Source organism: Erigeron canadensis, chromosome 9 (assembly GCF_010389155.1).
Source record: "Erigeron canadensis isolate Cc75 chromosome 9, C_canadensis_v1, whole genome shotgun sequence".
Taxonomy (NCBI): domain Eukaryota; kingdom Viridiplantae; phylum Streptophyta; class Magnoliopsida; order Asterales; family Asteraceae; genus Erigeron; species Erigeron canadensis.
The window spans coordinates 23,776,786-23,790,998 of NC_057769.1; the positions used below are offsets into that span (position 1 = coordinate 23,776,786).

The following is a 14,213-nucleotide window of genomic DNA, read 5'->3' on the forward strand; positions in this document are numbered from 1 at the left end:
AGGAACGTATTTCTATTTTATATAAAAGACAAGCTTGAATCTATGCGGGCGAAGTTATTGTTTTGGGGTGGTGACATAGAGGGGTCCAAGATTCATTGGTTAAAATGGATTCAGGTTTTAGCTAGTAATTAAGAACTTAAGGTAAAGGTTAATTGTGTAAAAGTTAAACTTGTATATAATATACTCGGATGTGATAGTGTAATTTTTTTTTTTTTTTTGGAACATTGAAGAAAAATTTTTATAAAGATCAAACTAAGAATACAAATTAAGGTAGGTTCAAAAAACGAAACTTACAGGGAGAGCGATAGTGTAATTTATAAGTGATAAGGTGAATGCTTCTTTCTTACGGGAGACAAATGTTATTGGGGTGTAACTCAGCGATCAGGGGGCTTTCTACAATGTGATTTCTGGGGTTTAAATCTTGCCACATGCAAATATGATTAGAGGACATTAACAATGTTATACCCATCTAACACATGAGGAGCAAACCCTTTAGAGCATTGCCAGAAGTTAAACCAGCGTGGCCAAACTCAAATAGTTATCCTTTATCCGGTAAAACGATATTATTTTATCCGACTCATCATTTTTTCGTGTTAAATAAATAGGAAAAGAATGAAAAGATTAGTCCACTGGCAATGAGGTTCTTTTTCAAAGGGCTGTGACGAGTGTGATGAGCTTCGATGGACTGATAGCCATAAAAGTAAGCCGATGACTAACCCATCTCCACATTCCATGTGCTATTAAACCAAATCATTAATTCCTCTGATTTTCAATATTAACGAGGGCTTAAAAGCCCGTGCTACGCACGTTGAGTTTTAAACTCGTTGTTTGCATGCATTTGTTGCTGGTTTTTATATATGTAATGAAAGTTATGCTTATGGTTCCAAAAAGTAAAAACAATCGTAGTTAAGACGCCATTTTTGGTAGTTTTAAAGAGTACTTTGTATAAAATCATATATTCATCGATCATGATAATTTAAGAAATTTATTTAGTCGATGATGAAATTTCGCTAATAAATATAGTTATACAGCAGATGGGAAGACTGTATTTTCATGTAAATAGATTATTAAATGTATTTTTTTTATGTACGTAAATATTGGTAGTGGTTTATAATATTTTCATAGAATGATTGCAATCTTCAATGTTTTGTGTTGATTAATATGTGTAAGCGTAAAGTAGAGATTGCAAGTGTCAAAAAACACAAATAAAGCTGTAATAAATACTTAAAAGATATATATATGTGTGTGTGTGTGTGTGTGTGTGTGTATCAAATAATATTTTTAACATACTAAGGTCGTTTAATTGTGGCATAAAGTTTCGTAACTTGTCCATTTTTGTAACAGCATTGAGTCATTATTAAGATGTTTTGATAAGGTGTTTTATTTAAAATTGTTATAATGTAACGTGTTAGTTGTTCCCTATAATAATTTGTACATTTATGTTTAATGTTATGTAAATCCATTAATTGTGAGATATATCTGTCGATTTTGGCCTGCCTGAGCCCCACCAAAAAATAACAGTTTCAAGCTGCATCCATTTGACCCATTGCCCAGGTTGCCTAACCCGCCCACCTTATAACCAACTCCATCAAAAAGTAACAAAAATGATAAATTTATAAGCTCACCATTCTCTTGCTTATATAAGGTTGTAACTACAATGATGAATCGGGTACATGGTCGGGTCAGATTCGGTCACAAACATATTTTGCCTGTTTCTAGAAAATATCGAATCTACAGAATAGAAGTAACAAACTATATCAGCAGAAAAAACTAATAAATTTTACTTCTGAAATAAAAATGATTTGAGAGTCGCGGGTATTAGAACTTAGATATATTCTTTGGGCCACTCCCAATAGCTACATTTGACGACTACGAATAATAACATACATCAGTATATGCCTTACACAAACATGACGCTTTACCTCTAAAACAATATGTTAATCAAATTCATGTTTCAGTATATATATTCATTCACTTTTTTCATTCACTTTTTTCAACTACTGGTCAAAAACCAGATACTCATCTATAAGCCAACCCATCCACATTTCTTTTTCCTACTCAACCATAGGAACCAACGTACAGTTTCAAATTTTCTATGTTGTTTTTCTGAGTGCAGTAGCATGGTCAACTTGCAAAGTTGAAAAATATAACTTAAATGCATAATATTAAACCGAAACACGTAGAGCAATGATAAATTTATTTCAAAATGACTGAAAAGATATGTACTAACGTGCTGGAGTTCACTTCAAACTTAAAAAGGTTCATAAAGTAGCAAAAACAAAATGAGTTCATAATATAGCAGCTAACTTAGTAATAATAGAACCACCTATACTTCATCTTAGGTGACATCCTCTCACTTGACAGCTTTCTTGCCATCCCCGACAACATTTGTTTCTTGAAATTGCCTTTCAAAATTATGTTCCTTCATCAGCCAACACAGAATAGAAAAATATGGAGATTTATTTAAAACTTATGTACCTCTTTTTCCCACGAACCACATCAGTTGCAACATTATCTCCAACCCCTTTATCGTCATTCATAACCACAGCTCCAGCCTCGGCAACGTCACTAAATTATTACATACTATTAGATCATGTTACTCTATATACAGGGAATAAATAAAGACACGTTACATATATGCAAAAGTTGGTATGAAGAAATATGGGGCTGAATTACCTATATTTTAAACATCAATACAGTTATATATACAAAGGTTGATACATACTACTTTCTAAGCTTGGTACTGTTTCTATTTTTGTGTCATGTTTCATTCTTAAGGGTTCCCTACTTTCTTTCTCATCTACTGGCATTATACCATCAATCAGCCATAATGTAAAGTTTTCCATACCCCCACCGAAAGGTATATATGGCCTTATACTTGGAGCATGGGGTAGCAGTTTCGATATAAAAATTGATCTTAATTCAGACTGTTACTTGTGAACAAGGTGGTTAAGGCTATGTTTTAGGTAATCAATTTAATTTTCGTTAAGTAAATCGTTAATCCACAACAGTTTATTGTGGAAAAAGAAACTGACATTTTTGGCCGTGCAAACAAACTTCATATTTAGGATTAAATTATTTCTGAACTCTCCGAGTCTTTCTATGAGTTCCACTAAGACCGAATACTACAGCTAAAAAAACAGGTGTGTCAATGGGTTGGGTAATGGGTTCTGGTCAAGCAGGCAATAGTTCAATGAGAGTCAAAAGAAGTCGGTCCATGCCGGAATGACACATCGATACCTTTATATATATATATATAACAAATAATTTTTTTAACTTATCAGTGATGTTTTTATTAGTCTGATTGTATAATTTATCAAATTATCAATATTCTGGTTTTAAGTAGAAAAACGAGTGTATGATTCGAGCTTTGTTAAAAATGTTTGAATAACATATTTGTCGGTCGAGCCCCCGCCAATCAACATTCTTGGCTCCGCCTCTGGTAATAAAGACATGACTGCAACAGAATTTGACAATGATCTGAATTATAAATAGATACAGATTCTTTTTGCCATAAAGGTTGTCATGGAGACATTTGCTTTCATTATAGAGTCATGGTGAACTCTATTTCTTATTTTGAACTAGTTGCGTTCGTAAAAATTAAAAGAGTACATGCACGATGAATAGGAAAAACACCATCATAATTCATAACCATTTAAACTCAAACCCACCACCATTTTCAAAGCTTATATATGTGGGATCGACACTGATTTGCATTTGGGTAACGAGCAACTTCCGACAAAATGGTATGATTTCTCATTCATATTTTTTGCATTATCCGGAAATCGATCAACTTTGGGGGAGGCTTGATTGCAAAAACATTACCAACAAACAGCTATGACTAATATTGCAATGGAAAACATGATTTGTTGGGGGTGGCTAAGCACCGACTAGCCCCCTTGGCTCCGCTACTGTTTGTTACCATTTATCTAATTTTGATTATCAAGTAAAAATATTTGGACGGGTCATTGAAAATTTAAAACTTATTTCTTCTCTTATATTGGATAACACTATGATTAGTTCCACAAATCAAGTTGGTGACATGGATTTATTTTTATTATTTTTGTGAACATTTGGAAAATATTTTGCATACTAACACTAATAATGGATTAAATATGGGAGTTGGTAAATTTCATAAAACAACGACATACAAGTAACATGCATTTCGGTGTATAGGACACAACTAGATTTTAGATCCAAGTTTAATACTAGATACGGGGCTTCTAACATGAGTTACCAATATAAGTTGGGTCGTTATGTCAATGTATTATGTTACAGGCAAACATTATGATAATTTATTTTTTAGTTAATAGTGAAATAACTTATTTTTTATCATATAATTAATTGAGACTTCATATAATGATGAACAATTTTTGGGTTACGTTCTATTACTGCTATATGTTAGTTAAATTTTTGTTTTTTGGGTTTATGTTGCTCATAAAGAATTATTGAATTGTTGTTCATATTGTTAATGAGTTTGTGTAAGTGTGGATGTTGAATTTTAAGTTTGACAAATTAAAGAAAAATATGAATCGTAATATAGAAGAATTTTGTTTGGTGGTAGTTTTTTTTAAGGAGTTGATAAATGTAAGCTTATAGTATTACAATTGTAGACAATTCAAAATTTCCTTATTAATTAAGTCACAATTGTAATTGTAATAAATATAAGTTAAATATTTAGGGCTAAAAAGTGTAAATTATAGATGGAAAACAAAAAAAGTGTAAACTAATGAGACTTTTTCAATGAATAATAATATAAATACTAAAATAACATTATATTTGGATAATGATCATTAAAAAGTTAAATTCATAATTAAATAAAATGATGACATAAGCGATAGTCAATTTGATAAACACTACTACAAAAAAGAGTGTTTTGTGAAGAAAACAAACATGAGATAAAACTGGTTATGTCCAATCAGACCATATAATGTGTTTAATCATTACTTTGGGTAAATATCCACATTAGCTGTAATGTACAAAATCACACTAGCATAAAGATGGATACCTTACTATTTCCAAAAACACTTACACGTATAAACAGACACTAACTTGACTTCTATTCAAAAACTTTTAACCAAGACATTCAATAAATACTGTAACAGCTAATTTATAGGGAGACCAGTCGAAACAGATAAGAACATCCATCTATCTAATCTTACAAGGTGCAAGATGGGAATGCTAAAAGCCAGTACCTAGCTTCCAGCAAACCAAAAACAAAAACTACAACACATACAAAGAGCGAAACATAAAATTTGCCCCCTGACCCGACAAAATGACATGAACACCGAGTCTGAGTCATGCTACCATGATCAAAGATTTGTAGTCTTGTGATCTTGAAATTTTAGATTCTTGTTTAACCCACTTAAAGTAGCAGCATTGAGAGTGGCGACGCCCATGAAACATTCTTTAATTAGGAATATCATTCGATATACTTTCGACGAATTTTTAAATTCGAGCACGGAGCCCGTATGGCTAAGGCATTTGGCTATCACACTCTATGATTTATCACCTCCTATGACCTATCACCCCTCATCTCACCGCCGCATTGCGCGGGTACCATCGCTCGTTGTTTTTAAACCTTTTTATATACTATTTTTGTTAGTACTTAATGTATCAACATGCTTGCTGGGCAAAGTGGATGCTTAAATAGCTTAGAATTCAAGTTAATCTTGATAAATAATAATGTTTTTCTTGTTGCTTTATGTACACCCAAGTTTTGTGTCTGATTAAAAAATTTGTAAAATAGAGTTTTTCACCAATTTAGTAAGGAATTGAATAATAAGAGTGGGTTTTATAGTTTCGTTACGGAAAATTTCTTGAGTTAAAGTAAATATTTGGTACCGAAACTGCAGCAGGTGCTCTGCTCCTATAGACCTAAAGATGGTTTGTTATTCTTGAATCCAGAAGTGGACCGCACCACCCTTGGGGTGTGCCACTCACTATTCACTAAACAAAAGTGGTGTGTTTTGGTCCTAGTTCAAGAAGAGGCTCGCATCATTAGTTTGGTGCCCCGTACCATTTGACCATTTTTAAAAGGGTGTAATGTTTTTATGATGTAAGTGTGAGATATCGTGTAATGTATAAGGATTACTTCTTCGATGTAAATAAAGATAATTCTTATTTATCTACTACAAGAGTACTAGATCAAATTCTGAATCTGCACAAAGCTTTATTTGTCATCGCATATTTGAATATTTGTTGCATTTGTAGGACACCACCAAGGTTCCATGTACAAACTATATAACCACAAAGCAGGTAAAAATGTCAGAAATGAATATGAACTGGAGCATGTACGTTGTTTGATAGGGTTGTGTAAATGAGTTAGTTTGATCGATGTAGCAACCCTCGGTTCTGCCAAACTAGGAAGTACACTTTTTTCCTTCTAATATACATCCGCCTAATCACCATGATAACATATATAGCAACTTCCGTCTTGTCACCTACATATTCAATATATTTGCCCCTCGAGTGTAAAGAGGATGTTTTGCATAAATTGCGTTAATAATTCACTCCCTTTGTGTTCATACTTCATACTATAGTGTGAAAAAGAAACAATGAGATAAAACTGGTTTTGTGCAATCAGACTATGAAATGTGTTTGATCATCACTGTTAAATGCCATTCACTCTATACTAAAGGTTAAAATCCACATTTGTAAATGTACAAAATCACACTTGCATAAAGATGGATACTTGACTATTTCAACATATATCACTAAACTGTGGAACTTGAAAAGGGATTACATTACAAATATACAATAACAAAATCATCATAAATAGATCTGCAAGTTTTAGACAACCACACAATGTTAGCTTCAAAACCTTTCCTTCACAAGTCCTAAACTTCATCAATATTTCTCTTTTGGCGGTTAAAAAATATATAACTCGTGAAAGCAAGTCCTTTTCCCCTCAAATTATATACTAGAGTATGAATAAGAAAATAATTAGAAAAACACAATTACACACATAAACGGACACTAACTTCTATTCAAAAACTTTTAACTAAGACATTGAGAAATAAACCGTAATTAATAGGGAGTTTCAATTTCGTTTACATGACCAGTTGAAATAGATGAGAGCATCCATCCATCCAATCTTACAAGGCGCAAGATGGGAATGCTAACAGCAAGCCAGCACCTTTAGGATCAGCAAACCAAAAACAAAAACTACAACACATTCAAAGAGCGAAACTTAAAATTTGCATACATACCCTAACCCAACAAAATGACATGAATACTGAGTCTGAGTCATGCTGCCATGACCAAAGATTTGTACTCTTGTGATCTTGAAATGTTAGATTCTTGTTTAACCCACTTAAAGTAGCAGCATTGAGAGCGACGACGCCCATGAAACCTTCAAAAAGCAAGGGACTACAATGACCAATTCTTCCAGGAAGCCCCTTTGTATCCAAGCACGCTACCTTCATTAAAAATGTATGTAGAAAAATATATCACTGTCATCACCATTAAACTGTGGTTTCATTGAAGAATTTTGAAGATCAATCGCACATGTATTACTTAGTGGTGACTGATTATTTCTCCCAATTAAAAATTTTTGTAACATCATCACAGTTTTGCGGAAACTTATGTATAAGAATAAGAAACTAAATATAGAAAAAAGCAAATTATTGAGCACTAATCGAGTAATCATAGAAATTTGAAGAAAAAAACATGTTGAACTAGTCGTATGATCTTGTTCCAATAGTTAGACACTTTGAGGAATTTCATCGAACAACTGGTGGACTACTTTACTTCAGAATTCCATTGCACTACCATTTTATAAAATTAATAATGAGTATTCATGTAACAGATTGAGATGACATACCATGATGTTAAAAAACAAATACTTTGAAAAACGAAGTTGTCTTTGGCACATCTCTTAGCTTAGGGCAATGCCAAATCTTAAAATGTTGAAGGTGAGGGAGGTGTTGTGAGACCTCTGAAACTGATTCCACTTCCTCAAAATTCCAGATTTTTAGACAAGTTAGAGATGGTGGAAGAAGAAAACATGCTGAACTGGTCCTATTATTATGATCTTGTTGTTCTTCCATTATTATTCCAAATGAAACCACTCCTGAATCTCTGCCATATAACTCTAATTCAACAAGTGAGGAAGGGTAATTTTGAAGCCCCCATTCTCACAGTGGCTTCTTTAATTCCCCTATTCTTAGACGCTTCAAATTAGGAGGCCATAACAAGCCACATGATGGAAATGAATCATCCACGCTTGGACATTCATATATCTTCATCACTTCCAAAGATGTGAGACTTTGCAGATGCTCTTGGGAAATTGACTTGAAAGATGTTATCCTAAGAAACTTGAAATTAGAGGATGAGGATGACGATGGGAGGTCCTCCTCCTCCTCCTGCAAATTAGAGAAACTTAATGATGTTATTGAATGACAACCGTCTATCTTCAAACTCTCAACACTATTTGGACAACAGTAAATCTCCAGTGCATCACAATTCCAAAGCGTGACATTTCTAAGAGATCCCATAATGATGCTACTCCCCACATGAACCACCTCTTTCTCTCTCTTATTAATCGATTCCGATTCCCACAAATATCTCAATTCCACTCAATTCCTGATGGTGAGATCTTCAACTGCCCCAAAATGTTTTAAGATTTCTCTGTCCACTTGAGTCAGCCCAACTTCAATGTACGGATTGATGAAGACCCACCAACCAAGTCTCTCAACACTGCTTCAGGACATCCTTCTACAGTTAATTTCTCAAGTGATGGTACCAATCCAAATGATACCTTATCAAGTTTCGGACACCTTATAATTGAAATTCCACGAAGTCTAAGAAATGATCGAGGAGTCTCGACACCGTCACCACCACTGGTCGACCATTTCTCCAGACATTGCATATCCTCAACTTCCAAGGATTCAAGTGACGGAAATGCATCGCCATGAAAAGGTTTAGTATGTGCTAGTAACTCAATACCCACAGTCTGCACCGCTTTCATACGACTCAAATACAACTTCCGAAGTGAACTTAGATGCCCAAGCGTTGGTAATTCTGTGCAGTTTTCACAGCCGATTAACATAAGCGCTCTGTTAAATGATCAAATGATGATGTGGGATTCCCAACCCAACCAGGAAATTTCATACCACCGTAGAATAAAATGCGCAGTGTTTTCAGCTTCGAGGGAGCCCTTAGCCTTTCAAGTACCTCATATTCAATAGCTGGATCCCGAAAACCATCGAAAACATCACTCCATCTCATATTCAGTTCATAAAGACCTGTTTTTTGTTGTAACTTTGCATCGTTTGCATCTGTTGGTTGTATCACTTTCTCCAAGCACTCGATGGAAAGCTCGCCTTGGAGATCTGACAGGCCCTTAAGCTCAGATATTTTAAAACCGTTACCTTCTTCTATGATAACCTTGGATAATGTTTGTAGACTCGTCAATCCACCGATCCCCAAAGGCAACTTGTTCAATAACGGAGTATAAGTCATGTCAAGATGTCGCAAGTTTATTAGCTTTACAAAACTCACTGGCAAGCTAGATAACTTATAACAGTCACCAACCAACAAGCATTGTAGATTATATAATTCGCTCACTTGTTCGGGTATTCCTTGGATGTCGGTATTTGAAAAATTGAGGTACCTTAGATGCTTCAAATTACCAATGGAACGTGGTACCTCTGTGATTGACTCATTCGTTAAGCTTAACACCCTTAGGAAGTTTAAGTGGGAGAGTAAATCTAAAGTAACATTGTCCAATGTTATAAATTTCCACCGACCAACTGACAATGGTAAGAACGTTCGCAAGCATCTTGCTTTGTGTAATTCCTTGAACATTTTATGCTCTGTAACTCGTTGTTGACCTATGAATGAAAAGTGACGAAACTTTTCATAAGCTTTATTCCTATCGTTTAACTCCATATTCTCATCCAACCTAAAGAAAAACTCTACTGCAACACTTGTGGCCAAGTCATTCATCAAGTCGTGCATTATATACCGTGATCCATCTTTCCTAAAAGGCTGAAAAAAGGACCTTGAGAGTAACTCTTCGAAATACTTGTCACCCAAACTCTCAATTGGTTGATTTTTGCCCTTTGTTTGGGACACAAACCCTTGTGCCATCCACAATAGGACTAGTTTCTTCCTTTCAAACTCATAGTCCTTTGGAAATAAGAAGCAATATGCAAACACTTGCTTTAGATGCGAAGGGAGGTCATAGTAGCTTAACTTGAGAGCCGGAAGAATGCCACTTTCATCATCTAGGTTCCAAATTTCGCTATTCAGCAATGCCTCCCATTCATCATCACTTTCTTTTCGTTTCAAGACCTTCCCAAGAGTTACCAAAGCCAAGGGCAACCCATCACACTTCTTAACGATTGCTTGAGCAACGGATTTAAGTGATGGGTGTTTGTCAAAGTTTTGCTCATCAAGTGCAGATTTAGCAAATAAAGATAGAGCTATATCATCTGATAAAATCTCTAGTATATAAGGTTGAAAACAGTCCATCACTGATGCAACCTCCTTGTTCCGCGTGGTCACCAGAAATTTACTCTCATGTGCCCCCACATCAAAAGCACTTCTAAGAAGATCCCATTTCTTGTCATCTTCATTCCAAACATCGTCTAAAACAACAAGGAACCTTTTCCCTGCAAGTTTTTCTTTAAGGGCAACAGATAGCAGATCCAGATTAGCAAAGTCTTTGTGTTCCCCTCCTATAGCTTGATAAATTTGCTTACTGATATTGAACATATCAAAGTCATCGGAAACACAAACCCATGCCATGAGTTCAAAGTGATCCTTCACTCTCTTATCGTTGTACAAAAGTTGGGCGAGAGTTGTTTTTCCAAGGCCACCCATACCAACAACCGACACAACGCTGATCACCTTTTGATTACTGCTCGCTTCTTCGTTCCCCAGCAACCGCCCAATCAATGCCTCTTTATCGTTTTCCCGACCCAAAACTTTGGACTCATTAACAGATGAAGTTTGATGGAATCGTACATCTGATTTATTCTTATTCGATCTTTCAAGTTTCACATTCAAATCCAAACCTAGCTTATTTTTCTGCTCAACAAGCTCATCCAATCTAGTGTTAACCTCATCTAACTTAGATCTAATCTTACGTCCATACATGAAGTTACGAGGACTGAAATTATTAGTACAACAAGTTGGGACAAATTTCGATAACTTACTACAACTAGCGCGGGTGCTATCATGTGACACTTGATGATTCAACTTTCGCCTCAGAACTTCGGTAGCCATATCGTCAAGCACATCGTCTATGTCATAAGCCAGATCCTGGAGCTCGATCAGCCACAATGCAACAGGTTTCTGGTTCTGTTTCTGGGCTGAATCAGCAAGCACGGCTTCAATCAGGAGAAAGTTTTGCTTGAGTTTCTTTAGCTGAGTTTCGAGTCCTTCAGATCGTGCAAGGTTCATCAACTCAGCTGTGAGCTTCTCAATGAGCAGAGTCACAACAGCACTAACAATGATTTCAGCCATTAATTAGTTTTGATTGAGTTTGAAGATGAAAATGAAAGTAAATATGAAATATATAATTTAACAAATTTATGAATCGTGTATCTTTTTGCAAAGCTCCAATAATCAAATAATAATAATTATTCTTGTTAGGGTTTAAAGTAAAATCATTCTACGATCGCACATTTTACACCACTATTGTATGTATGCTAGTATTCGATCACGAACTCACAACCTTTTTGTGTTTACCCCTTGTAGTGAAAAAAACCAAACTCGAAAACCCTTTTTCTTTGCTATTTTCGGCCGAACCCAATAGAGAGAAGGAGATAATTATTTAGGGTTTTACCTTCTAATTGTCATAACAAAAAACCTTAACCCTTAACCCCTTTATATAGGGTAAATAGTTAGGATTTTAAACTTGGTGAATAAGTTTGAGTTGGGTTACAAAATCCATGGTAAAACTGGCCCCCATTAGGGATAATTAGGAAACAACTCTAATTCCTAATTTTGAGTTAAGTTCATCTCTTTTCAAACTATTTAATTAATAAACGTATATTTAACATTTAACAAATGTTTAATTAATTATTTTCTGAACATATTAATTAATTGGGATTGAATATTGTAAAATAAGTTTTAAAGTAAAATAAATAAGACAAGATCTTGACTCTTAGATCATGGTTAAATTGATGAACGAAGATTCACGAAGCAATTGATGTAAGTTGATTATCATGATGCACGGTGATTATCCTTGAAGAAAAAACCTATTATTTATTTGTTTTACTTTAATACTTATTTTATTTTACCTAAAACCTTAATTAATATATTACATTAACATGTTAATTAATTGGATAGTGTCAATACGTGTGACACCGTAGGTTTAAACATTTTCCGGACATACATTTATTTAACATGATCATATTTCAACAAATTTAATTTTATTTTGTTTTAATGTTAAATCCATAATAAATAACTTATTTATCAAAAACTACTAATAAAAGAAATGTATTTAATGATGCTTAGTTTGTCTATATAAAACACGCAGTCCGTATCCTGACCCTCTTTTTTGGTATTTCGACCACCCACTTTTCCCGCCACGTCAGATTTCCACTACCACCACCTTTAATTGTTTGACCGCCTTTAATGTAGTTATTGTAGCGCGGGTCGCTGCAAAAACCGTAGTGGGACCCATTTTCGAAATAAAATTACATTACGTAGAATTACGTAGAATTAGTGTAAGAAAAATATAAAATTTAGTAAAAAAAAATACAAAACTTTAAAATAAACTACTTAAAACGTATAAAAAATTAGTGTAAAAAAAATGGATAAAAGTAAATATAAAAATTAAGTTAAAAAGTATTAAATATGACGTTTAAAATATTTAGTAAAAAAGTTAATATAAAAATGTAGATATAAATAAACTATATTAGTATAAAAAGAATATTAAAGATTACGTAGAAAAAACATATAAGTAAATTATATTAGGTATAAAACACAAGTAAATAAATAAGTAAAGAGAATAAGAATAAAATTAAAAATGTAAAAGTTAATATAATTTTTAATTTATTGTTTGATGTTTGTATAAATTTTTAATTTCACTAACTATTACTTTAAAAAATTTGTTTTATTCACTTTTTGCAGCGACCCTCGCTGCAAAAAGTGAATAAAACAAATTTACACTAATGCCTGTCAAGTCAACAGTGTACGGATAATGGTGGCAACTTTTTGCAGTGAGGGTCGCGGCAAAAAGTGTGGTCCAGATACTAAAATACTGGTTGGGTCACCAGGATAAAACAAAACTATGATTTATTTAAGCAACGAAACCATCAGCATTAAACAGTGAAAAGATTTTTATGTTGTCAACTTGTCATATATAATGTTTAGTAAGAAAAGAAAATGAGATAAATTAGATATGCCGAAATAGTTTTTGATATATATATATATATCCAAGGATTTTTATCACGCACGATGCGCGGTTCTTGAATTATATTTTCAAAACTTTTAATATTGAATCAATAAAATCTCTAATAAGCAACGTTTAGATAAAAAAATTATATAAAATAATTGAAAATATTTAAAAATCAAATATTCAAAATTTTCTTAATAGTCAAATCCACCGTATAAATGAGTGGACAAACAAAATATTAGAATACATACAAACAATTAGCAACAACAATTTTGTGAAATAAACTTGTTATATTGATTTAGTATAAAACACATATTGATATAGACGCTTTATATGTTAGTAATTAACAAACTTATATATTGTAAAAAAAAGGTGCTAGCAATTATTTATTTGGAAACAAATTAAAAACTGATTATTTTATTCACAATATGTTGTGATTTTATTTTATTGATATTGTAACAAAAAAGGAATGTAGTATATATTAAATGGAAAAAATTCATAAAGATAACACATAGGAAATATCTTATGTGGCAAAATCTAAAGATAGCTTTAAGTTGAGTTGGATGACTTTAAAAAGCTAGGATAACTATTGTTTTATTAGATATATATATATATATATATAAAAGACAAGCTTATGCGGGTGAATTTTTTTTTAGGGGGGGAGGGGGTGTCGGGGTGACATTGGGGTCGGAAACACAAACCCATGCCATGAGTTCAAAGTGATCTTTCACTCGCTACCATCGCACGCCACCACCACCCGTCACTACCATCACAGCCGCATCGCGCAGGTACCATTTTAATTTCTACGAATGCAACTAGTTTAAAATAAGAAATAGAGTCCACCATGACTCTATAATGA

General features: G+C 33.6%; 1 protein-coding gene and 1 long non-coding RNA gene across 2 annotated transcripts; both read right to left on the reverse strand.

Moving 5' to 3' along the window:
* Nucleotides 1-6,983: 6,983 nt before the first annotated feature.
* LOC122582529 lies at nt 6,984-8,289 on the reverse strand. The gene is made up of 2 exons (XR_006321194.1): nt 7,826-8,289; nt 6,984-7,354 (listed from the first exon to the last, which is right to left on the reverse strand). It is a non-coding gene; the product is annotated as an uncharacterized LOC122582529 (long non-coding RNA).
* Nucleotides 8,290-8,644: 355 nt separating this feature from the next.
* Nucleotides 8,645-11,475, reverse strand: LOC122583370 (putative disease resistance RPP13-like protein 1). The gene is made up of 2 exons (XM_043755784.1): nt 9,117-11,475; nt 8,645-9,024 (listed from the first exon to the last, which is right to left on the reverse strand). The coding sequence occupies exons 1-2, from the start codon at nt 11,473-11,475 to the stop codon at nt 8,645-8,647; spliced, it is 2,739 nt and encodes a 912-aa protein (XP_043611719.1).
* Nucleotides 11,476-14,213: the final 2,738 nt, after the last annotated feature.